Source organism: Vicugna pacos, chromosome 4 (assembly GCF_048564905.1).
Source record: "Vicugna pacos chromosome 4, VicPac4, whole genome shotgun sequence".
NCBI classification, from domain to species: Eukaryota; Metazoa; Chordata; class Mammalia; order Artiodactyla; family Camelidae; genus Vicugna; species Vicugna pacos.
In genome coordinates this window covers 3,736,110-3,763,734 of record NC_132990.1, presented here as the reverse complement: position 1 = coordinate 3,763,734, position 27,625 = coordinate 3,736,110, and the positions used below count along the sequence as shown (strand labels likewise).

The window sequence follows — 27,625 nt, the reverse complement described above, 5'->3', positions numbered from 1 at the left end:
TCTTTCTAATATTCTATAGCCATAACGTCCTTCTGGAATTTTTTTTTCCTCAAAAAAAAAAAAAGCCTTGGCTCTTTCATCCAATTCACCACTTTTTATTATACCCATTTCCTCCTAGACCAGTTGACAGGTTTGATCGAGACAGGCCACTGAGAGGACGTGGAGGCCCAAGAGGGGGCATGCGAAGCAGAGGCAGAGGTGGTCCTGGGAACAGAGCTTTTGACGGTTTTGACCAGAGAGGAAGACGAGAATTTGAGAGATACGGTGGGAGTGATAAAATGTAAGTTTCTTTGTAAATGCAATTTTCCCTTTAAGATCTCGGTTAGACCTGGTGTGAATCTGTTGTGTGTGCATAATTACTTGACTGTATATTAGTATACTCTTATTCCTGAGGGAACTGATCAACTTTTCTGATTTGGAGATGGACTGGAGACCAGCTTCCAGTTTAAGGGAATATTCTTTCTCTCTCTAGAGCAATCAGAACTGAAGACAGCATGGGTGGATATGGAGTTCGCACCTGGGGATCAGGTAAAGATACCAGGTAGGGTGCAAAGGTGTGCTTTCTGTGAACCTACAATGTGGACATATCTGGATCTTTATTTGCCTGTCTTGAAAATTATGCCCTCTGCATTCCTCTTGCAGCCTTTATATTTGTATGCTTTAAGATTGATTTTTAGGCTTTTGTTTCATGAGATGACTTTGAAAAGCAGGTTTGCTATGTTGCAGTTAGATTTGAAACAGCCTTTAAAGTTCCTTTATTTTATCTTATTTTAGCCAGGCAAGTTTGTGTGTTTGGGGATACCCCTGGCACATTGCATTGTATGTTTGCATATGCTTCAGAATGCTTTTTATATTCCTGAGTATTCTATACTTTATTTCTCTGTGGCCTTCCTGAGTTTTTTGTGTACATTGCATCGTGATGTTATAAAATCATTTGCAGATCTAAGCTCAATGACAAGTTTCAGTGAGGTTCAGATTTGACATTTCCCGGAGGCTTTCTGGTCTCTCAGATCTGTGCCAGTTTTGTTACTCAGAGCGGGTGCTTGGCTGTGCTGTTTCTGTCATTTCGGGACTTGCTGGTGTCCGCACAGAAACAGGCAGGAGATACGGGGAGTCAGTGGCTTCAGGATGTGTGGCAGGCTTTCCACAGGTTGGAAGGCTTGAGGGAATCCAGACTTCAGCTTTTCTTCTTGTGAGGAATATAAGCTTTTTACATAAACTCATTTTTCTCAATTTGTTATCCTTAAAAGCAAATGGACATGGTAGCGCCAAATACAAAATTAGATTTAGGACCGCTGCACATCTGTGTTGTCCTTGAAAGGAAACTTGTTAAATGTTTCTCAGTCTGGGGTTGTATAGAACCTCCATGACAAATCTTTTCATTTGGCTTTATTTTACTGTGATAATACATGTGAAAAAAGGAATTCAGGCCCCTTCAGAATCATCTGATTATGCACGAGGTCCTGGATTCAATCCCCAGTACCTCTTTTGAAATAAATAAATAAACCTAATTACCTCCTCCCCAAACAAACAAAAACAATAAATAGATTTTTTAAAAATAGAACCATCTGATTTACTACTTTATCTAATACTACTACTCCATTTCACTTGGCATTTGAACTTAAAATCATTTTGGCTCCAAGTGATTGCTTACTCTAAGGGGTGAGTTTTGGCCTCGGAACATGAAAAAGGACCACATGCGCTCCTGGCGGACGGCATGTCCCAGTGTTAAGATGACCCGTGCCCCATGGCACTCAGTCAAAGCTCTGAGGTGGTAATCAATCTGTAACTGAAAGATTTTTTTTGTAGGCTAAGGCTTTTAACTTCTTGTTGAATACACTGAGATTTTGATTTGCCATGATGAAAACAGTGAGGTCCAGTCGAGTTGGTGCTGCTTTTGATGAATGAGAAAAGAGCAGAAGGAGGCTGCCAGTGAGCGCGGTGTTCGTGGCTGGCGAGGGCGGGTGCTGCACTGCGCATGGTGGGTGTGAGGGCTTTGCTGTAGTTTGCTATTCCTGTTTGAAGACACTGGCGGTCTAATTGGATCTGTGGACAAGACGCTTTCAGAATGGTGTAACTGAGCCTCTTCCCTTGTTACTGGTTTTCTTCCAGAATTTGACCATCAGTACCTGTGCTGCAAGCACAATTTTCTCCGTTTGCAATCACTTACAATGAGTAATATCAGACATTATTTTCTTGTTACCAACGGGAATAAACACCCACGGATGCAGTTTTCAGTAATGCTGCCTTCCTGCTTCTATTGTGAAGAGCAAGACAGGTTTATGTAGTAATCAAGCGACATTTGATTAAAAGCTGTTCAGTCATGGATGTGGTTAAGTACGAAGTCTGATTGAACTTGAACTAGTTACCACATTCTTGAGGTGCTTAACATCTGTGATCATACTTATGCAAACAAGCATTTTCTATGGTAGGGAAACAGAATTTAAAATACAGACCACAGCCCTGGAACTTTATCTTTCTTCTAAAAAAAATCCAACATTGGTGGTTTTCTTTCAACAAAATTACAAAATTTGCCAAAATAAATTGTTGCTAGTCTTGAAACTTGATTGTTTTGTAGTTTTGGTCATATGGTTCCATAAGAGGTTTAAGCACAAAATTAGTTGTATGTTTATTCATAAAATAATTTAGGGCAATGCAGGAGGGAGGTCCGTGATTTTTGTTTTCTTCCAAGTTGACTGGCAGGTTTGAGAAAGGCTGGGTTTTTACATGGTGTCTTTGCTTTGTATTCTGTTTTTTTTTTTTCCTCCTGCATGTCCTCGTAGCCCTTTTATGATTTTCAGTTGTTGAAAGCTATGAACTGTCAGCGAACCCCTGTTTCTTATCCCCTTGGTGTATTACATGGCCGAGGGAGTAAAGAGGAAGCTGGAATCATACAGCGCTGCCATTGATGCTAGATTCTTGGATGGTAACAACTCCCGTGACCCCCGTGGGGTCAGGCTGATGGGCAGAGACGGCTTTTGTGAAGAGGCCCCTGCCAGACAGAGCACCGGTGATGTCCTTCCAAACAGACAGAATTTGATTTAGGACCTTTTTTTAAAAGTAAAAATCACTTATGCAAATTCTGTGTTGAAAACTGAATTTTTTAAGAAGTTGATTGCAGTGGCTTTCAGGGGAGAATGAAAACGTTTTGAATGTGAAAAGTCTGTTTTTTAAAATTCTCGTTCAGTTTGTGTTTACTTTTTTAAAAAAAAACTGATTTTATGAAGATTTTTCCAGAACTAGGGATGAAAAAGTTCTGGGTTCTATATGTCAGGTATAAAATATTTCTAATGAATATATGTATATTGACTAATTTTAGCATTTTTCTGAAAATGAAATGTCTTTTGCTGGTACTTTTTTAAAGTACTGTTCAGATAGGTTTAATCTTAAGCTTAAAAAAATTAAGATTGTTAAAATTCAAATTGTCTTTCATCGTGCTGTCCTTTGGAATCTGTGGATTGTGCATTTAGATGTGATAATATATAAATTGATGTTTCAAAGCCTTATTTTTCTGGGATAGTTATCAGCAGCTTGTTTATAATCCTGCACACTCACTTTTGTCGAATGTTTCCACTTTCTTGCCAGATTCTAAAGTTTGAGATGGCACATTATGTACTGTAAGTCACTTAACACTTGCAGGTTGGGAATTTTTATGGTCCCTGTTAATATTTGGAATTTCCTAGGATCATAAGACCTTTGAATACTTGTTCTGGTCCTTCACAGTCTGTTTGTAATTGTAGACCATTCATGGAAACTTCTGTTTCTCAAAGTCCTTTTTACTTTTGGAAATAATTTATATGGATTAGCAATTAAGAGCATTTTCCCCCTCTTTTTTATTTTGATGTGGATTACCTGTGCATACATATTAATTCCTTGAAGGATATTTACTTAAGAAAAAGGACACTGAAATGTGGGTTTTTTCCGTCTTGACTATGCAAGGGCATTGATGTAGACGTGTTTGTGTGACTGGAGTGATTCTTGATCTTTGCAGTGACATGGATCTGACGGCGCCGATGGAAGAGACCACAGGGGTGGAGGAGTCCCTGGGCCCCCTGGAGGAGGAATCTCCAGCCAAGTAGGTGTTTCAGTCCTTTTCCTCATCGGGTTGTTGGTCTTTTTCTTAAGGATTTCTAAGAGCTCTTTGTAGCACAGGGAGGTCAGCCTTTTGCCGTACATCGCAGAGGGTTGATCTTCTTCATGTGTTAATGAGTAATCGAACTAACAGATCATTCAAGTAATCTAGAGAATGGTTATTAATGATGATTAATGGGTTAAATTCAAGTTAAATTCTGCCCTGTGCCCACAGCGTCTTTTCCAGCAGCAGACTGTACTGTGACTCGTCTGTCTCTCATCAGGACCCCATCTTTTGGCCCTTTCTTCTCCACCAGTCTCTCCTCCCTCTGTTCTCCATGGAGCTTACTTCCCTGGTCCACCTCCTTGCCGAGTCTTTAAACTCCCTTGCCCCTTGGATCTTTTAAGTACCTTGTTAGCAAAACCCACCTCCTGGATGTCCGCCAGCCGTCTGCCTCCTCTCTGCTTGCGCCCACAGGCTGAGCACTGCAAGTGACTCAGCAGGGCTGACGGGGCCCCTGGAAATTCCTGACAGCCACACTCCAAAAGGGGCCCTCAACGCCCCCCAGCAACACCCATCTCTTGGGTTTGCTCTTTCCCCCACCCACTGCGATGACTGGTTCAATCCTTCTTGTCTCCTCAAAGCCCTGATGCTGCCCCCCACGTCCCCCTTCCCCTGTGCTCCCCACACCTCGTCTGTCACTTTCTGGGTACAGCTGAACCTCCTATGACACAGAGAAGTTAGGAGCCATCAGATGGGAACTTCCCAAAGGTGCAGACCTGCCTGCACCTGCCTGCTGGCCTCCTTCCCTCGGGGCAGAATGGAGGCACCGTCTCTCTGCCCACCTTTTCAGGCTTTGGATCCTGCGTCCTGCTGACTTCACAGAAATCGCACTGTCCTTTAGCTCCTTCCTCTCTGGGTGTACCCACCTCCTTCCTTCCAGCTCTGGGCTCTTCCAGCCAACATTTTTCCCTGCTCACGCCCTCCTGCTTTATTTACACCTCGTGTTGCGCCTCCATTCTCGCTCAGCTGCCTTGTGCAGGGTGTGCACAGTCTTTCTTCATTTCCTCCCCTCTCACTTAACCCTCACTTCACTCCAGGTCTGGCCGTGTCTGCATTGCCCCTCTGAAGTACTTCCCATGGGCCTCCACACCTAGCAGGTGTTTCTTTCTTGACCTTACAGGCACACCTCAGAGATACTGTGGGCTCCGTTCCAGACCACCACAATAAAGCCAGTATCACAATAAAGCGAGTCACACAACTTTTTGGGGTTTCCCACTGCGTATAAAAGTTATGTTTACACTATACGGCAGTCTGTATTAATGTGCGATAACATTACATCGAAGAAAAGTACATACCTTAATTTAAAAATACTTTATTGCTAAAAACTGCTGCCCATCCTCTGAGCCTTCAGTGAGTCTTAATCTTTTTGCTGGTGGAGGGTCTTGCCTCAGTGTTGATGGCCACTGACTGACAGGGTGGTCATGGCTGAAGGTTGGGGTGGCTGCAGCAGTTCTTAAAATAAGGCAACAGTGAGGTTGGCCTTCCTGATCCTCTCTTCCTACCACTTGAACACTTGGGGTTATTACTGGCCTGATTTCAATATCGTTGTGTCTCAGGGGATAAGGAGGCCCCAGAAGAGGGTGAGAGACGGGGAGGCCAGTGGTGGAGCAGTCAGAACACACAGAGCATTTACTGATTAACGAGTACAGTAGTGACATCAAAGATCACTGATCGTAGATCACCATGACAAATATACTAATAATGAGAAAGTCTGAAATATTGCAAGAATTACCAACACGTGACCCAGAGACAGAAAGTGAGCAGATTGCTGTTGGGAAAATGGTGCCACTAGGCTGGCCCAACGCAGGGTTGCCGCAGATACTCAGAAACGCAGTGTCTGTGAAGCACAATAAAACGAGATACGCTTGCATTGATTTTTTTCTTCCCTGCCACCTCCCGTTGGTTTCTGCGTGCTTCTGGCTTTCCTCCTGCTTCTCAGCTCCTCCTCTGTAGGCCCATCCTTGTCTTTCTGCTCCTTTAAAATGTGGGGTTCCTCAGGGCCTGCCCTAGGCCCTCTTGCCTCTGATGTTTCATAGACTCTCATGTACTCCTGCAGCCCGAAATGTCATTTAACCCCTGACTCCGACCTTCAAGATGGATGGCGGGCCCGTGTGTCCATCTGGCCCCTGGACACCTCCCCATGGACGTCCCCAGTGCTCCTCGCACTCAGCATGGCCAGGACTGAGGTCCGCGTGCCCTGGGCCTCGCTGGGTGTTTCTGTCTTCCAGAGCAGCATCGCTGTGCATCCAGTTGCACGAACCAGAAACCTATGAGTCATCCTTGAGATTTCCTTCTTCTTGACTGCCTGTCTCCCCCAGATCCCATCTGTCAGCCTGCCCTGAGGATTTGTACCTTTTTCTGTCTACCCTCTCTGCTCACCACCGTAGTCTCAGCAAGTGCCATCTGCTCCCTCACCTTAGCTCCTCATGGGCTCCCTGCGTTCTCGCCACCTACCAACCCGTTTTCACACCCAAGTGGCTTTCACACTGGCATTCTGATTGTCATGCCCCCACCCTTCGGGTCAGACCCCCTGGTGGCTTCCTGTCCTTTTTCTGTCCCTTGCCCGGACCTGCAGGGTCCTGCGTGGTCTGGCCCCTGAAGAGCCCTCAAGTTCAGCTACTCCTGTGCCTTCTCCAGGCTCACCATGTGGCCCTGATTTCATGTTTCCCAGCACCTTCTCCAGCTCCTGGGCCACACCCACCAAAGGGCTTTTGCAAGTGCTGTTTTCTTGTCTTTCTGTACCTTTCCGCCAAAACCCCTCCACCTCTTCACCTGTTTCTTTAACTCGAACTCATCCTTCAGCTGTGAAGAGGCAGGGTGTCTAGTGGTTAAGAGACCAGACTCTAAGCCAGGGTTCTGCGTTCAAATCCCAGCTCTGCCATTTACTAGTTTGCGCAAATTGTTTAATCTTTCTATGCCTCAGTTCTCATCATCTGTAAAATGGGAATAATAATAGTACGTACATCAGAAGGCTGTTAGAAGGATTGGTTGGGTATGCGTGTGTGTGCGTGTCGTGTAGAGTGGGGCCCGGCATGTAGTTTTTGCTGTATAAGTATCTGCTATTATTATTGTTACTTATTACAAGAGTAAAATGCTACAGTGATTGATGATTGTGAAAGCTGTTAATTTACTACTCAAAACAACTGAGAAACGTATTTAATTAAAGAAATAGATTAACAGTGAATATGAACATGTAAACAGTGAGTTAACTAAGAGAAAGTGATTTAACCAGATACTTTCAGGAAAAATCAGATCCTTTTCGAGCCGATAAATTTATACAAATTCAGGAACTATAAGGCAGAATCATAGAGAGTAAATTATAGCATAATTATAACCTTTAGAATTAATAGCATAATTTATAATCTTCAGCATTTGTAATATTAGACAAAAATTATTCTTTCAGTTAATCAGTTATTCTGAGAGACAAATTGATAGTTAACGATTTGGTGGCAGTGTCATTGTCTGCAGTAATCTAGCGGAGCGAGTCAGCAGATCTCTGTCTCCTTCCGTCTGCTGACCGTGGTGGGCAGTGGGCAGCCAGTCAGCTGCAGGAGCCAAGCAGCCATGGTCTAGTAGCCGACCGAGCTGAGAAACTCCTATTTCTGCACTGCCTGGCCAAACTATAAAATCATGCCTGAAATTTATAATAATACAATTGCAGTTTTTTTTTGGTTTGTATATACGTTCTAGGATGGAGATGCTCTCTGGTCCCGGCTCTGTCTGAATGTTGATCTAACACTCAAAACGTTTGGCGTTCAGCCAGAATGTATATTTAGCGCACTTCTCGGTTTAGAACTTCTCAGTAGGTGAATTTAACGTACCCTTGCTTATGTTCAAACCTACAACCCAAAGTACATCTGTTTTCCTCAAATTGGACACATTTCGTTGACCGTTACATGTGCCACGCCCTTGCTTCCTCCCTTGTTTCATCACACAAGTACACGTTCCTTGTCACGTGGTGTTCTGATGTCTCAGGATACCTGTGACAGCTGCCTGTGTTTTGCTTTCAGAATAAATCAAGCATTTATTGAGCATTTGTTGTGTGTGAGGAACCCCTCTAAATGCTCCCATGGCTTAACTCATTTAACTCTTTGCTACCCGTGAAGGAGAGGGGACTGTTAATTATCCTCATGCTGAGGTGTAAAGAGCTTGGTGTAAGTGGCAGAGCCGGAATTTGAACCAGGTAGTGTGGCACAGGCATTCGTGTTCTTAGCTGCCCCCCACGTGAGGAGTGGCTGAAAGTGCCCTTAGGAACTACAACTTGGAGAAGGTGGTCCTGTGAGCAGGGAAAGAGCTGCCAGGGTCACTGAGGGTTTCCCCTTCAGTACCGTGGACCAACTGCCATTCTTAAAAAGGAAAGGGATGAGGAAGCATTATTACAAAATATCTACAATGAGTTATTTTTATTGTGATGTGTTTCTAGGGGTATGTGCCTAGATTGTTATGTATAAATGTTCTTAAAGCAGGATCATACCTCTGTACAATTTTTACCCCAAACTTATGAGGAGCTCAAAGTTTACCATGAAATTCACTTCCCTTTCAGGACTTTGGAAGGAAGTGAGAGGTATTATTTACATGTTAGGTCAGATCCAGTTAAGTATTCAGTGAGTAAAGTTTTACTTCTGGAACCCATTTTCCGTGATTCACCGCACACGTTCATGTATTCAGGTGACAAGGTATTTCCTGAATGGAAGTTTGGATGTTTGAATTGATGATTTGTACGCTTCCTCTGGCCATGTCTTGGCTATTTTCCATCTAAGCATATTTTTCTTCCTCTTATTCCCTAATAGCACAGAGGTTAAATGTGGGCTTTGGAAATAGAATGCCTGGATGTGAAGCTTGACTCTTCATTTCTTTGTTAGCTGTCTGACCTGTCTCCCTGATTTTCTTACCTATAAAATGGAGCTGTTAATTTTATCTAACTTGTGGGATTAATTATGACTGAATTAATGTAAAGCACTTTGGCACCTAGTAAGCCTACAGTAAATGTTAGCATTATTGTCCCATTTACTTCTAAGTAAAGGTCACTGTTGTTAAAACAGTTCTATTTCCTCTGTAATTTCACCCATCTAGAACCAAATGTGTAACTGTCAAATTTGCGAACAGCAAAAGTTCATGTTACAAGTCGTAGATTTGACACCTCATGTCTACAGGCATTTGTAGATATAATTTGATGGAAAATTCTCTAAGTTTTTTTTTTAATCATAAACCAAGAACGGTAAAGATCTTTGGATTACCCCAAAGTGGGGTGTTAAATTTAAAGTGGTAACAATTACGACATTTTTATAACTCTTAGAAATATACTTCCATTAGTCCTTCCTATACCTGAAGAATTGATTATATACCTTCCTATTGAATATCTAGTCTTTGCTCAAACTGCCGGTAGAAACTGTATTCAGTGCTACTTAAATGGGAAATGGAATCTGCCCCACAGGACTGTCACAGAACGTGTTTGGTTTGTTCGTTTAGAATGTGTTTTTTGTAATAATTTTTGGTCGATGGGGAACAAGGCTAGGAAGCCAGTGCTCTGGGAACACGGTTAAGGAGCCAGTCCTTGGTGATCTGCCACTGCTCCCAACATGGCTTGCCGAAATGGCAGGTGATAAAGGAGAATGTATGGGAGCATCCGTACCTGTGCCTTCGAATGAGGTGCACCTGACTGAGCAGTGTCAGGCTGATCATGTTCATGGAGGGCACCACTGGTAGCAGATGCTCTGTTCCGGACGCCGCTATTTGCTTTGGTTGGGGTGTCTGTACATCACTTCAGGGCTGCACTGCCTGCATGCCTTACTCTCTTTTGTTCTAGTTCTTTGTGTTTAGCTATGATGTTCTTTAAGACAAACAAGCAAACAAAAAAGTGCTTCCTTTGTGGTCTTAACACAAAATCCGTTCTTATTGAACTTTTTGGAATTTACTAACTTCTATTAGGTTAGTTTTGTAACCTTAGCTACAAAAATCCTCAAATTCATAGCATCCAGTTTTGCTGATTTCCTATTCCTGTCACAAGTGGGCTAAAAAAAAAAACTTTGTTTCCTTAATATTTCTTTATTTTTAGCTCTGTTTTAAAAGATTATATTATAGAAAAAATATATAAAATAAGAATACTATATGGAACCTCCAGGTAAGTTATTCAGCAAAACCATTATCAAATCATGGCCATTCTTGTTACATATGTTTCTCTACCCACTTCCTTTACCCAGGATATATTATATAACCATCCATAAATGTTTCAGAATGTTAATATGTAAAAGACTACCTTTTTGAAAAAAGCCTAACTGGAATACCCATCTAAAACTTTTTAACAATTCCTTAAAACCATTAAATATCCAGGCAGTTTTTCAGCTTCCCTGATTGTCTCAAAATCTTCTTTTAAAACCACTTATTTGTGTGAACCAATATTGAAACATCCATTTTAATTGGTCTGTCTCTTAACATCTCTTTTTAAAACAGCTTTATTGAGATACCATCCAAGTCCAGTAAGTGGCACATATTTAGTATGTGCAGTTTTACAAGCTTTGAAATCCACATACGCTCATGAAACCATTACCACAATCACAATAATGAGCAAAACGTTTCCTTGTGTCCCTTTGTAATCCCTCTCTCCTGCCCCTTTCCCCCTGGCAACCAGTTATCTACTTTTTGTTGTTCAAGATGAGCTTGCAGTTGCTACAATTTTATATAAATGGAATCATACAGCATGTATTCTTGTAGTTTTTTTTTTTTTGTCTATATTCTTTCACCGAGCATACATATTTTGAGATTCATTCAGGGTGTTGAATGTATCAGTAGTTCATCACTATTTATTGTTGAGCAATACTGCACTTTACAGGCAGACCACAGTTTATCCATCCACCTGACAGTGACCATTTGGGTTGTTTCCAGTTTTTGCTATTACAAATAAAGCTGCTGGGAACATTTGTGTGTGTGTGTGTGTGTGTGTGTGTGTCTGTGGATGAACATTTTCATTTCTCCTGGGTAAATACCTAGGAGTGAAATGGTTGGACTATATGGCAGGTGTATATTGAACTTTTTAAGAAACTGCCAAACTCATTGTCAAAGTGTGTATTCCAGTTTTGATAATTTTCAGCCATTATGCTGGATGTGTATCTCATCGTGGTTTTAATTTGCATTTCCCTAATGGCTAATGACGTTGAGCATCTTTCCAGGGGTTGTTTGCTATCTGTGTATCTTTAATAGTCTGTTAAAATCACTGGCCCATTTTATAATCGGGTTGTTTTCTTATTACCGAGTTTTGATAGTTCTTCATATATTCTGGATTTAAGTCCTCTATCGGATACATGATTTGCAAATATTTTCTCCCCGTCTGTGGCCTGTCTTCTCATTCTCCTGACAGTGTCTTTTAAAGAGGAGAGGTTTCAATTTTGAGGAAGTGCAATTTATCCATTTTTTCTTTTATTGATCATGCTTTTGGTATCAAATCTAAGAAATCTTTGCCTAATCTAATGCCATGAAGATTTTCTCCTATGAGTTTTATAATTTGTGGTTTTATATTTAGGTCTGTAATCCATTTTTTTTTTTAATTGAAGTGTAGTCAGTTACAGTGTGTCAGTTTCTGGTGCACAGCATAATGTTTCAACCATACATACACATATATATTCATTTACATATTGTTTTTCATTATAGGTTAACTACAAGATATTGAATACACTTCCCTGTGCTATACAGAGGAAATTTGTTTTTTATGTCTATTTTATATATAGTAGTAAATATTTGAGAATCTCAAACTCCCAGTTTTTTCCTTCCCGCCCCCCTTTCCCCTGGTAACCATAGGTTTATTTACTATGTCTATGAATCTGTTTCTGTTTTGCAGATGAGGTCATTAGTGTCTTCTTTTTTTTTCTTTTTTTCCTTTGGATTCCACATATGAGTGATGGCATATGGTGTTTTTCTTTTTCTGGTTTATTTCACTTAGAATGACGATCTCCAGGTCCATCCGTGTTTCTGCAAATGGCATTATTTTATTCTTCTTATGGCTGAGTAGTGTTCTATTATATAAATATACACACCTTCTTTATCCAGTTCTCTGTTGATGTACATTTAGGTTGTTTCCATGTCTTGGCTACTGTATATAGTGCTGTTATAAACATTGGGGTATATGTATCTTTTCAAATTAAGAGTTCCTCCAGACATGTGCCCAGGAGTGGGGTTGCTGGCCTATATGGTAAGTCTGTTTTTAGGTTTTTGAGGAATCTCCATGCTGTTTTCCATAATGGCTGCACCAAACTGCATTCCCACCAACACCCTCTCCAGCATTTGTCGTTCCTGGACGTTTGAATGATGGACACTCTGACTGGTGTGAAGTGATAACCCCACTGTGGTTTTGATTTGCATTTCTCTGATAATTAACAATTTTGAGCATATTTTCATACGCCTGTTGGCCATTTGTATGTCTTCATTGGAGAGTTGCTTGTTTAGGTCTTCTGCCCATTTTTAGATTGGGTGATTTGTTTTTTGTTATTCAGTTGTGTGAGCTTTTTATATATTCTGGAAATTAAGCCTTGTCAGTCTCATCTTTTGCAAATATTTTCTCCCATTCCGTAGGTTGTCTTTTTGTTTTGCTTATGGTTTCCTTTGCTGTGCAAAAGATTCTAAGCTTAATTAGGTCCCATTTGTTTATTTTTTGTTTTTATTTCTGTTGCCTGGTTAGACTGCCCTAGGAGAACATTGCTATGTCAGATTTATGTCAGATAATGTTTTGCCTATGTTTTCTTCTAGGAGGTTTATAGTGTCTTGTCTTAGAGTTAAGTCTTTAAGCCGTTTTGAATATATTTTTCTGTATGGTGTAAGGGAGTGTTCTAACTTCATTGATTTGCATGTGACTGTCCAGTTTCCCCAACACCACTTGCTGAAGACACTGTCTTTTCTCCTTTATATATTCTTGTGTCCTTTACTGAAGATTAGCTGACCACAAGTCTGTGGGTTTATTTCTGGGCTCTCTATTCTGTTCCATTGATCCATGTGTCTTTTTGTACCAATACATGCTGTCTTGATTACTGTAGCTCTGGAGTATTGTCTGAAGTCTGGGAGGGTTATTCCTCCAGCTTTGTTCTTTTTCTTCAGTGATGCTTTGGCATTACTGGGTCTTCTCCATATAGATTCTAGGATTATTTGTTCTAGTTCTGTGAAAAATGTCCTAGGTAATTTGATAGGAATCACATTAAATCTGTAGATTGCTTTGGGCAGTATGGCCATTTTAACAATATTAATTCTTCCAATCCAGGAACATGGGATATCTTCCCATTTCTTTAAGTCATCTTTAATTTCCTTAGTCAGTGTTTTGTGTTCTCCACATATTAAGTCTTTCACTTCCTTGGTCAGATTTATGCCTAAGAATTCTTTTTTTTTTTGGATGCGATTTTAAAAGGGATTGTTTCTTTACTTTCTTTTTCTGGTATTTCATTATTAGTGTAAAGAAATGCAAGTGATTTCTGTATGCATGTTAACTTTATATCCTGCTATCTTGCTGAATTCTTTTATTAGCTCTGGTAGTTTTTGTGTGGAGCTTTTAGGGTTTTCTATGTATAGTATCATGTCATCTGCATATAGTGACAGTTTTACCTCTTCTCTTCCAATTTGGATCCCTATTGAGATGACCACGTGATTTTTGTCCTTTCTTTTGTTGATGTGCTGTATCACATTGACGGATTTGCGTATGTTGAACTATCCTTGTGTCCCTGGGATGAATCCAACTTGATCATAGTGTATGATCTTTTTTATGTGTTGTTGGATTCTGTTTGCTAATACTTTGTTGAGGATATTTGCATCTATGTTCATCAATGATAGTGGCCTGTAATTTTCTTTTTTGATAGAGTTTTTGTCTGTTTTTTGTATCAAGGTGATGGTGGCATCATAGAATGAATATTCCCCTCCTCTTCAATCTTTTGGAAGAGTTTGAGAAGGACTGGTATGAGTTCTTCTTTGTATGTTTGGTGGAATTCCCCAGTGAAGCCATCTTGTCCTGGACTTTTGTTTGCAGGGAGGTTTTTTTTTTTCAATTGCTAATTCTATTTCACTTCTAGTAATTAGTGTTTTCAAGTGATCTACTTCTTGATTCGGTTTTGGTGGACTGTATGTTTCTAGAAACTTATCCATTTCTTCTAGGTTGTCCAATTTGTTGCCATATACTGTTCATAGTAATCTCTTATGGTTTTTTGTATTTCTGTGGTGTTGGTTATAATTTCTCCATTTGCCTTTCTTATTTTATTTACTTGTGTTCTCTCTCTTTTCTTCTTGGTGAGCCTGGCCAGAAGTTTATCGATTTTGTTTACTTTTTCAAAAAACCAACTCTTAGTTTAATTGATTTTTTTTCTATTATTTTTTAATCTTTATTTTATTTATTTCCTCCCTGATCTTTATTCTTTCTTTCTTTCTGCTGACTTTAGGTTTTGTTTGTTCTTCTTTTTCTAATTCTTTCAGGTGGTTGGTTAGGTTGTTTATTTGAGATGGTTCTTGTTTTTCGGAGAGGACCTGTATCACTATGAACTTCCCTCTTAGGACTACTTTTGCTTCATACCATAGATTTTGTATGGTTGTGTTGTCATTGTCATATGTCTCAAGGTATTTTTTAATTTCTTCTTTGATTTCATTGTTGACCCATTGGTTTTTTTAGTAGTATGTTATTTGGTCTCCAGGCAGTCATTTTTTTTCTCATTTGTTTTTCTGTGGTTGTTTTCTAGTCTCATGCCATTGTGGTCAGAAAAGATGCATGGAATAATTTCTATCCTCTTAAATTTTTTAAGGCTTCTTTTGTGTCCAAGTATATGATCTATCCTAGAGAATGTTCCATGCTCACTAGAGAAGAATGTATATTCTGTTTTGGAGGGGATGTAAAGTCCTAAAAATATCAACCAAGTCCAACTGTTCTTTTGTGTCATCTAGTATCTCCGTTGCCTTACTGATTTACTGTCTGGAAGCTCTGTCCAATGATGTTAGTGGGGTGCTAAAGTCTCCTACTATTATTGTGTCCCCATCAGTTTCTCCCTTTATGTCTGTCAGTATTTGTTTTATATATTTAGGTGCTCCTATATTGGATGCATGTATGTTAACGGTATAATATCCTCTTCTTGTATTGCTCCTTTGATCACAAGAGATAAAGAACACTCCTTTATACAGTGTTCTTTACCTTTCTTTATGGTCTTTGTTTCAAAGTCTATTTTGTCTGATATGAGTATTGCTACTTCCACTTTCTTGTCATTTCCATTTGCATGAAGTATCTTTTTCCAACCTGTCACTTTCAATCTATGTGTGTCCTTGTCTCTTGTAGGCAGCATATTGTAGGTTCTTCTTTTATTATCCAGTGTGCCATTCTATGTCTTTTGATTGGAGTATTTATAGTCTATTGACATTTACAGTAATTATTGATAGATGGTGTGTTTATTGCCATTTTGAACTTTGTTTTCCAGTTGATTTGGTATTCCTTCTTTGTTCTTTTCTTTTTGTTCTTGTTTTTGTGGTTTGATAATTTTCTTTTGTTTTAGCTTGGTTTCTTTTTGGTTTTTGTGACTCCGTTGTGTGCTTTTGATTTGTGGTTACCCTCTTTTCCAAGTATGTTAACCCATTATCATATCTATTTGCTTTAGACTGGTAGTCATATAGGCTCAAACACATCCTAAGAAGAAAGAAAAAATTTTGCATTTTCTTGCTCCCCTCTCCTACCTTTTGTGATTTTGATGTCCTCTTTTACATCTTCATGTTTATTCTCTTACAACTCATTGTAGTTATCACATTTCCAATTGTGGTTTTCTCATTTCTATAGCTTCCAGTTTCTTTCTAGAGTAGGCCTTTCAATACTTCTTTTGTAATAGGTTTAGTATTGCTGAATTCTGTTAGTTTTTGCTTGTCTATGAAATTCTTTCTCTCTCCTTCTATTCTAAAGGATAGTTGCTGGATAGAATATCCTAGGTTGCAGCTTCTTCTCATTCAGGACTTTGAATATATCTTGCCACTCCCTTCTGGCCAGAAATGTTTGTGTTGAGAAATCAGCTTATGGGGTTTCCCTTGTAACTAACTCTTTGTTTTTCTCTTGCTGCCTTTAGAATCATTTCTTTATCTTTTACTTTGGCCATCTTCATTATATGTTTTGGTGTAGGTCTGTTTGGGTTCTTCCCGTTTGGGACCCTCTGTGCTTCCTGTGCCTGGATTTCTGTTTCCTTCTTTAGGTTTGGGAAGTTTTCAGTCATGATTTCTTCAGATACATTTTCAATCCCCCTTTCTCTTTCTTTTCCCTCTGGGACCCCGTGTTATGCATAGATTGGCATGCTTTGTATTATCCCATAACTCCCTTATATTGTTTTCATTGATTTTTACTTGCTTTTCTGTCTGCTGTTTTGATTGTATGATTTCTGTTATCCTGTCTTCTAAATCACTTATTCATTCTTCTGTGTATAATCCATTTTTAAAAATGAACATATATTTATTTGATCCATTTTGGTTTGATTTTTGTAGATAGTGTGAGGTATGGATAGAAGTTCTCTCCTTTTTTTTGCATATGCATATCTAGTTACTCCAGCATACTGAACACCATATTGAAAATCAGTTGCCCATGTATGTGTGGGTATGTGTGGGCCTATTTCTCTATATTTTGTTCCATTGGTCTACCTGTATTACACCTATATCAAACTTTTTTTTAACTTTTTTTTATTGAGTTATAGTCATTTTACAATTTGGTGTCAAATTCCAGTGTAGAGCACAATTTTTCAGTTATACATGAACATACATATATTCATTGTCACATTTTTTTTTTGCTGTGAGCTACCACAAGATCTTGTATATATTTCCCTGTGCTATACAGTATGATCTTGTTCATCTATTCTACATTTTGAAATCCCAGTCTGTCCCTTCCATTGCCACCCCCTTGGCAACCACAAGTTTGTATTCTATGTCTATGAGTCTGTTTCTGTTTTGTATTTATGTTTGTTTGTTTGTTTAGATTCCACATATGAGCAATCTCATATGGTATTTTTCTTTCTCTTTCTGGCTTACTTCACTTAGAATGACATTCTCCAGGAGCATCCATGTTACTACAAATGGTGTTATGTTGTCGGTTTTTATGGCTGAGTAGTATCATATCAAACTATCTTGATTACCTTTAAGTAATCTTTAAATCTTTTTTCTTTCCCTTGCAATTTATTTGGTTTTTTTTCACTTTTTAAAAATAAAATTTATTATTTTATTAACTTAGCTGTATTCAAATTATTATTTTTTTTTCACATTTTTTTCTCTGTGATTTATCATAACATTTTGTGTATATTTCCCTGTGCTATACAGTGTAATCTTGTTTATCTATTCTACAATTTTGAAATCCCAGTCTATCCCTTCCCACCCTCTACCCCCCTGGTAACCACAAGTCTGTATTCTCTGTCCATGAGTCTATTTCTGTCCTGTATTTACGCTTTGTTTTTGTTTGTTTGTTTGTTTTTTAGATTCCACATATGAGCGATCTCATATGGTATTTTTCTTTCTCTTTCTGGCTTACTTCACTTAGAATGACATTCTCTAGGAGCATCCATGTTGCTGCAAATGGCGTGATGTTGTCGGTTTTTATGGCTGAGTAGTATCATATCAAACTATCTTGATTACCTTTAAGTAATCTTTAAATCTTTTCTCTTTTCTTTCCCTTGCAATTTATTTGTTGAAAAAGCTAGGTCATTTGTCCAAAGAGTCTCCCAGAGTCAGAATTCTATTGCTTGCATCCCTGTGGTCATTGGCATTCTGGTAAATATTTAACATCTGGTTCTCTGGGATGAAATAGCCTGGGTCTGCTGTACTTGCTGGTTTCTGTGGTGTCAATATTCCCACCACGGCTAATTTAAAACTACCAATGTGACCTTACTGAACAGAGTTGCGAAGAAATGTGCAGGAGTACACTGTTGTGCAGTATTTCCACTATATACATACAATAGGGATGAATAACTTCAAGTACAGAAGTGAAGGTAAAATGTAGTGAACTTATAAGGAATAATGAGCTGTGAAGATTTATTACCTGTGTTTTCACATTGTTAATTATATATTTATATAGTTTTGTTGTTTTTTTAACAACTGCCTTCACCAGCCAGCTGGCAGAATTCCTGAAAATTGGCTGTTATGGCTTGGTACGAGTCAGTTCCAGATTGCCTGTAGAGTAGTCAGACAGGTTCCCCTTTCCCTGTATTTTTCCTATTTCCTGAAAATTAATAGTGAGACAGAAGTTGGATCAAATTCAGACTCAACTTTTTGGCAAGATTGTTTCATGGGTTATGGAAGGCCACTGATTATCACTGTCTTTATCCATGAATTCATTAGGGCTGCAAATTAGTGATAGTCTAATTCTGTCATCCGTTCTTTAGTAGCTGGGATGGTCTGTAGAGAAAACTTACCTAGAACTAGGTGATTCCACTGAGGTGTAACTTTGTTTAGGAAATGAAGGATAAATAAAAGGTACATTTTACTTCTAATTTACTCATTGCTCAGAATAATGAATTAATGGTTCTCTCATGTCCTTCAAAGGTGCCAATGACTTTTTTTAAGTGTCATCATAAACATATTTAAACACATCTGATGTTTTTCAGTCTGCTGAGTTTTTATGGGTACTTAAACTGACCATTTTTTAACTGGAGGGAACCTCTTCAAGTTGATTCTTGATCCTTTTGACACAAATTCAGTGGTCTTTGATAGCTTCTGTGATTTCTGGTAAGACGCATTGTAGACTCATCATCTGTACTTCATACCTCATACTTCATACTGAGCCATTTTTCCAACGAGCCAGAATCCTTTCCTACAATATGGTACTTAGAGACCACACTCTGGGCACTAGGGGTACTCATGGCTACTAGATTCTTGACTGTTTCTAAGACATTTAAGTGGACAGGGCTGAGAAGTAGAGACACACACACATATTTTTAAGATAAAATATATTATGAAGTCAGTCACTATTTCCATTTGAAGTGTAGGAATACAAAATTTTTAGCTAAATTTTCTTACATTTGTTTCTCTTTTTCTTCCATGCTGAAAATCCCACTTGTCAGTAACATCATACTGTTGCTCATTTGCTACACATGCAACAGTCACAAATAACATTAGCAATGCTACCTCAATAATATGATTATTAAAAAGTTATAGAGAGATGAATAATCACATTTGTATTTCAAAGGCACTTCAATTTCTTCTGATGCTTTTATCACCAACGTGATGAACAATTAGGGTAATTTGATTAATTTTGCTTCCACATTTTAGAGATTGAATTTTATTTTCAATCTTTTATAATTATGTAGAATGTTTACATGTTTCTAAAGTGCAGTCCATTAAAGCATGATATTTTCCGATTAGCTTCTATCCCTGCTCTTTCCCTAGTTTATATTACAATTGAAAACAAAAAAACCCTATATGTGTATGTATTTGTGTATCTCCTTATTTCTTAGGTGAATGGTAACATACATTCTACCTTGCTTTTTCATCAGTATATGTAGGAGGTGCTCCATAGCTATATATATATTTTTTCTCATTCTTTTAGCTGCTTAATATTCATGTTTAATATCCATAATTTTTCCACCAAATTCCTCTCCTGATGAGTTGGAGTTGTTTCCAGTATTTTGATGTTATAAATCTTAATGTCTTTCTAGATTTTCGCCTATATGTGTTTGGGATGTATTTTAATATTAGCATTTTTCCAACATTTTATTATGAAAAATTTCAAACACAGCAAAGTGTAAAGAAGTTTACAACAAACACCTACACCCACCTCCTAAACTGATGTAAAATATATTTATTGTGAAATGTGTAAAAAATAGGTGTATGTTCATTGTTTTGACAAGTGTGTATTTTCAGTTGGGTCATCTCTTTTCACTGAGTTATAATTAAGAGTTCTAGATCTAAGTCCCTTATCAGATATATGATTTGCCACTATTTTCTCCCGTTCTCTGAGGTGCATTTTCATGTTCTTTTGCTATTGTGAAAGTTTTCAATTTTTGTGATGTCCGGTTTACTTACTTTCTCTTTTGTTGCTTGTGTTTTTAGTGTCATACGTAAGAAACCATTACCTAATTCAAGGTCATTAAAGGTGTATGCTTACGTTTTCTTCTTAGAGTTTTATACTTTCAGCTCTTACATTTATGGTGTGAGGTAGAGGTTCAATTGAGACGAGATCGGGCACATTCAAGGTGGTATGGCCATGGACGGTGGAGGTCCAATTTAATTCAAAGGAGAACGAACAAGAACAGTCTTCAACAAATGGTGCTGGGAAAACTAGATATCCACGTGCAAAAGAATGATCTTGTTGAAAAACAAAATTGATCATAAATGTGCGGGCTTATTTCCAGACCCTGAATTCTATTGATTGATCTACATGTCTGTCTTCTGTTTTAAGAACTCATGAATTTAAAGAGGATATTTATAAAAGTATGTGTTTGTGACCTGTTGTTTATAACCTTTCTTCACAGTTTCCTATATGTGTTTCGTCTCAATAACTTCTCTGATTTTGTCCTACAATTACCTCGTTTTGTGTGTAATGCCAGATAGGAAGGGTGTGCCCGCTGGTGAAGTGTAATGTTGATATTATTGGAATATTGATCTTCCCATTTTTCAAAGACTGCTTTGAACACAGACAGGAAGTATCTTCAGTTGGCAATGACCGCATAAAATGATGAAAATCAAATAAGGAAGCTTAGGAACCATAGTTTAAAGAGTTTCTTACCTTATTTAGATTTGAGATGCAGTACCATGAAAGTGTGTTGAACTAATGGTTATAACTTTTTCTTTGAGAAAGTACATTGCAGACCCGTGAGAAATCCTTCTTTATGATTATACTTCTTTAACGCAGAGTTCCTGAGTTGGAGGTAGAAGAAGAAACTCAAGTTCAAGAGATGACCCTAGATGAGTGGAAAAATCTTCAAGAACAGACCAGACCAAAGCCTGAATTTAACATCCGGAAACCTGAGTCCACTGTCCCTTCCAAAGCGGTGGTGATACACAAGTCCAAATACAGAGATGATGTAAGCATAATGTTTTGTGTTTAGAGGTAATCTTCACTGTTAGCTTATTGGAAATGAAATGGGCTTTTCCCCTTCTCTTTTAAAAATGGAACATTGGTAGCTGGCATTCTAGTTTCTACCAGAGTAATCACAGATGATGTGTGCCTAATTTTAATGTATTTTATTGTCCATTAAGAAAAAAATGGAAAGAATAGTTGATCCATTGACACTTAATCCAAAGCAGTTACAGTGACAGTGCATTTTCTGCTCAGCCCAGAGCTGTCCTAAGACTGTGCAAAGACTGTACATTTTAACTGCATTGCAGTTTGTCTCAAAAGAGGTACAATGTTTCCTGAAGCGAAAACGTTTCAGAGGGTAACTACTCAGCATGTCATGATCAGATTACCTTCGGCTCTAATTCTTTTTTTAAAATTTAAGTAGTTAGTGCCAGGTTGTACAGCAAAGTTTGGGGGTTTTTTTTTTTTCTTCTTTTTTTTTCACAGTTCTAATTCTTAATAGGAACATTTAATTGGAACTGGTTGATCATTTTAAAGTGGTCAGGGTTCTGTGCTCTGTGAAGCTTGTCCAAAACTCACCAGAGGAGCCGTGTGTCAGGCACTCCCGTGACCTGAGGTCCTGTCGGATCGCTCCCGCCTTCCTCTCTCTTGTGAGGCCCTGCTTTAAATGGTTCATGTTGCAGCTTTTTATTGGAGGCTTCGGCTTTGAAAATACCTACCAGCATATATTGATAAAGATGGTCAGAGAGTCATTTAATCACATTCTATTTAAGTTACTGAATGTAAGGGCACACTGAAGCCTTCTAGTTTTAAAATGTAGAGTCAGCATCATTTAATCCAGCTCTTTGTCTTGATACCAATCTCTGCATCCATGGTGGTGATGAGCAGGCTCTTCCTCTGTGCTGGGTACCAGTCACTGATTTTCCGTTTGAAACTCAGGAGTTTTCTACTATGTAGCTGGGTCTGTGTTCCCACTTAAGCGCTGGTTAGTTACAGTCTTTGAATGAATACTTTTGTTAGAAGGTCATTTATGATCCAGGGTCCCCTCCTATGTCCTCTTTCAGTCAGTCCAAGCTCTTCAATAAGTTTTGAGCTGTTCTGCTAGAAATGACTTGCTGCACACGTATGAGGCCAGAGCCTTATTCTCTTGGAAAGCTCTGTGAGGTATTTTTACACGTCTGCCAGCTAGTTGGGTGGGTCCTTTTCCTATCCACATTCCTCTTTTCTGTTCAGGGCCGTTGTAAATAAAGCTTTGCCTAAAACAAATGTGCCGTCAGGATGTGAAACGCGCAGCTGACACGTTAAGTAAAAATAGAAGCTGCTCTTCCTTAATCCACACCAGATTCATCCTCCCTGGCTCCAGAGAGAGGTCTCCTGGAATCTTTGAAGCAGCTGGGTTAGCTGAGTCATCGAGCTTGGTCTCAGCAAAGCGCACATCTTTGGTACTCATTAATCTTGTGGCACTGAAGATCTTAGCCAGGAGCTGTTCTTAAAGCAACAGAGGCCAAATCCTGGGGTCACTAGTTTACTTTGTTCCGGGGGCCCTGCGAGACAAAAAACACTAGAATGATGCCTCTTGTCTGCATGGAGCTCTGCTGTTCTCAAAGCTCAGATCTAACAGTAGCCCGTGGATAGAACTGGGCCTTACAGCACTCTGGCCTGACCCCCTCCGCTGCCCCTGCGAGGTGTCCCTTGATCCCGGAAAGGCTGCCCCCTCCCTGCTGGGGCGCACTGACTTGTTTTCTCAACCAGGCAGTAGTTCATTAGTTTACCTCTTAGTATGTGTGTGCGTGTGCGTGTGTGTGTTTATCTTGTTCCCAGAGTGCCCGTGCGCCTGAATTGTTCTTTCAAACTTCACCTTCTCAACTCCCAGAGCCCATCTCCCCAAGACCTTTACTTTGATCTGAAACTCTGAAGGAGACACATGTTAAACGTGAAACCTGCACTGAGCACGTGGCCGAAGGGGCTGATGTGCTCGGGACGACTTGATCCCATCTCCTGGACAAGCCGTAGGGGCGTTTAACCTTACGGCACCGTGGGGATTCTTATCCAGGATCCTTGGCATATTTTCTGTAGATTTATATTTTACTTAAAAGCAAGAGTTTTTTTTTTTATTTTAGCCATTATTGAGAATTGAGGCCAAGTCAGATTTGGAGATCTATTTCATACAGTTTTCTTTCAACAAGAGGCAGAACGTATTTGACCTCTTACAATAAAATGTACTTTCTCAAAGAATTTTAACTAAAGCAGCTCTTTAAAAAGCAGTTTGAGTTCACGTTCTCTATGCATCATTGGTGGTTAGTAATCCTCACATAATCGTACTCTGTTATTTTACCCTTTCCATACATTTTGAATCAGAATTGTTTATTGTAAATCATCCAGTTTTTAACACTCGGTATTTGCACAGTCAGCACCCACGTTGAAAGGAATTTCTCCATCCAGTTCTGTTCTCGGAAGGTGATTTTCCTTATTTATCAAAGTAGCATCTGCGAAGAAATAAAACAAAAGTTAGAAACCACAACTGCTTAATCTCAGCAAAGCTCACTTCGATATAAAACGTGCATCGTGGTTGCTGCTAGTCACGTCCAGTCTTACGTCTTACTTAAGCTGCTACGCTGATAGAAATTTGGTGTCACTTGAAGTAAGTTCAGAGATGTTTGAATTAGGCTGTGAGTGCGAGAACGTGTGGGGCCGCAGAGTGTGCAGGACCCACCTGCACGTCCCCTCCCCGCCCGCCCCCAGGGTCCGGGGAGCCGGGGGGGCCCCGCGCGTGTTCCGTGTTTGACGCCGTAACTGTGTTCCAGATGGTGAAGGATGACTATGAAGACGATGCCCACGTGTTCCGGAAAGCGGCCAATGACATCACGTCCCAGCTGGAGATTAACTTCGGTAACCTCCCTCGTCCCGGGCGTGGAGCCAGAGGTGGCACCCGGGGAGGCCGGGGCAGGGTCAGAAGGGCGGAAAACTATGGACCCAGAGCAGAAGTGGTGGTAAGTGTTTATGTTCTGAATGCTGGATGGCTTTTTCTGAAGGGAGGGGACAGAGACGCCCTGGGCCTGCCCACTCTGGTTTTGGAGCAGCATCAGATTCTCCCTGATCTGGAGAGAGAAGGTCCTTTCTCCTCTGTCCGGTGTGGGTCGGATGTTGGCGTCTCTGGAAGGGTGATGTCAGCAGCTCGGACGTCAGTGGGATACAGACCGTTCTGTAGCGCTGGTCCCCGGGGTCTCCAGGGAAGTCCGCTGTCTGCCATGAACACCGGCTTAGAACTGGAGAAAACCCACTCATCTGCATCAGACAAGATGCCCAGGCTTGGGGCTGAATCAGATCAACCGACACTTGCTTTCTGTGGTCTGGTCATCGGTGCCCTTAATGATGCTTTCAGCCTAGACAGAGCCCTTCCTGCGGCTTCAAGGCCTCCTTGTGACCGCCTCAGTTTCACCTTCTCACCTTAAACCATCCTTCCCCACGCTTCGGCCAACACTGCTCTACTTCTGGAACAGACAAGCATGCTCCTTACCCACAGGGCCTTTGCACCTGCTGGCCCTTCTCCCACCCCTTTGCCTGCTTGTCTAGAATAGATCTTCCAACCTCCCTTCCTCAGAGAAGGCTTCCAGACCAGGTCAGAGTCTCCCTTTTCTTTGAAGCACCATCTCCGTTTGTGATTATATTCTCGCTGCTCTGGTCGTCGGTCAGTCTCTGCTGTCTCCAGTGGACGACAGAAACCACGTGTGCTTTGGCTCACCATTTGTTTCCCCAGTGCCTAGCCCCGTGTAAACCACAGCATTGCTTCATCCATGTTCTGTGAACAAACACACCAACAACCGGTTTGGTGGTGGTCGGACACAAGACCCTATGGCCAGCGTGGGCCACTGCGCTGCCCCTTGTGCCTACAGTTTATTCTATTTAAAAGCAAAAACAAAACCACCAGAGTGTTGTTTCGGGGTCCATCTGAGGCCAGGTCGGAGAAAGGATCTCTTCCGGAAATAGGATGTATTGGATGAAGGAAGTGCCGGATGCAGAAGGGGGTGATCCCAAAGGATTTGTGGCAGGGAAGGAGGAATGTGCTGGCAGAGAGTGTCACAGAGGGGACAGGGGGCGAGTCAGGAGAGGTGCCGTTCTGGGTCCCCTCCCTACGGTCTGTGCATACTTGGTGCAGCTCAGAGACAGGGCCTCCCTCCTGGTGACCCTGCCCCTCTTCCCTTCCCACTGGGGCCCCATCTCTCCCCTGCGTGACAGCGGGTGCCACATCTCAACGGCGTGCTGTGCCCGCCTGGAAGGGGTGAAATGACAGCTGCTTTCAAAACTTGTCTTTTCTCTTTTAGACACAAGACGTTGCTCCGAACCCGGATGACCCCGACGACTTTCCTGCTCTGGCTTGAGAGCCTTATCTCCCTGGCAACGAGAAACAGCGCTGGCTTACCTATCAAGAGACTTTCCCTGCTGTGGGGAAGAGAGTCAGACTCTAAGAACAATAGATGTTGCTTTATCCCGTGTGGTTCGAATTCATTGCACTTTCTGGGCCTGGGGAGTGTGGAAATAGGGACGTTTTCCTCCAGACACTAGGGAGTCCCGGTCAGGGGTTAGTCTGGCACCTTCCCAAGAAGGTGGAGGATGTTGATTATTTTTTTATTCAAGGAATTCCAAATGAAGTTCAGAGATAATGCTTAAAAATCTGTACATAGAGATTGTAGTGAATCCTCCACAGAAGCATGGAGATTAAAGCAAGGTGTAAAATAGAACTTATTGAGAATATTTAATAAGCTGTATGGATCTCGGAAGGCTGTGTCCTTCAGTGTTAGAGGAAGTAACATATAACTTGGACCATTAACTTAAAGCAGTCACAGCCTAGTTCTCAGAGACCAAGAAATTAAAATACAAAATACTGTTTACGTGTAAATGTTCCACTCTCCTGGAATCTTTTGAGTTCTGGTTTTCATTTAACCAATAATTTTAAAGCGTCCCTGGCTGCCACTCTGTGGCAGAGAATTAGAGGAATATTGATTTTTTTTTCACGGTGATTTAAACTACCTCGTGGTTCCCGTGTGTACACACACACGTACACACGCTTAGTGTAAATGTGCATATGTAGTGTTTGGGTGGTTTTTAGGGTGAGTATGAAATATATGGGTTTAAAAATCATGTTATTTAACCCACCAATCAAGTGAAAAGGGGTCCAGGCAAAAGTGTGCTGCCACTTAACACGAGATCTTTTTTTTCCCCCGAAGCTGGTGTCAGAATTCAGCACCTGTGGGCAGAGGCCCTCTGTCCCTGTCCTGGGCAAGGCTTGTAAATAGTATTTATTGAACTCCCACGCGCAGCGTTTCTCACTTGGTCCTTGCCCCAGTGCGAGTTGCTGTTTCTCGCCTTTGGTGAAGAAGGTCTGGGTCCCAGCCCGCCCAGCAGGGCCGAGACCTGCAAGTCCGTGTCCCCCCAGCCCAGCCGCCTGCGAGGTCGCGCCGCTTCACAGGAGAAACCGCGGGTAGCAGCTGCCGGGCGGCCCACAGTCGGTATGCTTGTGTTGGAATTTGAACCTTGGGATCTGTGCTTTTTTTCCTTTCTTTTTCGCTTTGCTATGTCTGAGATGGCTCTGAACTTGAACCCAAGTGTAAATAAAGGTTGGTATTTCCCTCCTGACTTTGTGTGGAGAAGGCTGAATCCTTTTGGTGACATCCAGGAAAGGCCACAGTGAAAAGAGTCATTTCTTATTTCGTCGAATAATCAGAGCTGAACCCTTAGCTGTGTTAAGCCAGTTAATGACCTTCCCTGTGGGTGCCAGCCTACTTCGATTCCTTGTTATTATCTGAGTACTAAGGTAATCATTTTATTCCCGCTCCCTGGAAAAAAACAGCGACCGTGAGTGCCCTGATCTGATCTGAGATCTTGTGAGAGTGACTGTCACGTTCAGCCATGATGATCAGCTGGTTCAACGTGAGGCTGTGTCACCACTCAGCAGGCTCTGAGCTGTCACACCGTCATTTCGCCTTGCCCTGGCTTTGAAGGTGGGCAAAGCAGAGATCCCTTTCAAGAAAATTCCCTTTAGTTTTGTGAGTAACACTTAAAAAGCCCATAGCACTGGATTTAATGCGTTTGCAAACTCTGGATCCTTCCCCAGACGCACGGGAATCCTGTGCCACAGAGCAGTCCCAGGGCCTGTCAGAAGCAGTTCCGGGGGACAGGGGACAGTTTCTGAGCCTGTAGGGGTCTTCATTTGCTCACCGGGGCTACCTCTTGCCAGTTTGGTGGGGCAGATAGGTGTCAGGCTTTTGTCATGTGGTTGTCCCCAGTCTGGCCCCAGAGAAGACGGAGCAGAAGCAAGGGGCAGGGTACATCCACAATGTGCCGCAGGGGAAGTCAGCAGAGGAGGCGAGGGCATTGTGTATTTGGGCCTGTACTTGAGGCAAGCCCTTCCAGGTCAGCGTTCCCCTGCCGGACCCCTTTGACGTACTTGGGTATAGATGCATTGTCAGGAGGCAGGACACGTTCCTGGCTGGTAACTTAACAGCAAGCAA

At 40.9% G+C, this 27,625-nt stretch overlaps 1 protein-coding gene across 1 annotated transcript in view; it reads left to right on the top strand.

Moving 5' to 3' along the window:
• The window catches only part of HABP4 (hyaluronan binding protein 4), a 36,113-nt gene extending 10,504 nt beyond the window's left edge, over positions 1-25,609 (top strand). Inside the window, exons 3-8 of the mRNA XM_072959146.1 lie at positions 119-280; positions 473-541; positions 3,992-4,075; positions 20,949-21,120; positions 23,921-24,106; positions 25,439-25,609. Coding sequence (XP_072815247.1) covers positions 119-280; positions 473-541; positions 3,992-4,075; positions 20,949-21,120; positions 23,921-24,106; positions 25,439-25,495 — 730 coding nt within the window. The 3' untranslated portion in view covers positions 25,496-25,609. The remainder of the gene's footprint in view (positions 1-118; positions 281-472; positions 542-3,991; positions 4,076-20,948; positions 21,121-23,920; positions 24,107-25,438) is intronic.
• Positions 25,610-27,625: the final 2,016 nt, after the last annotated feature.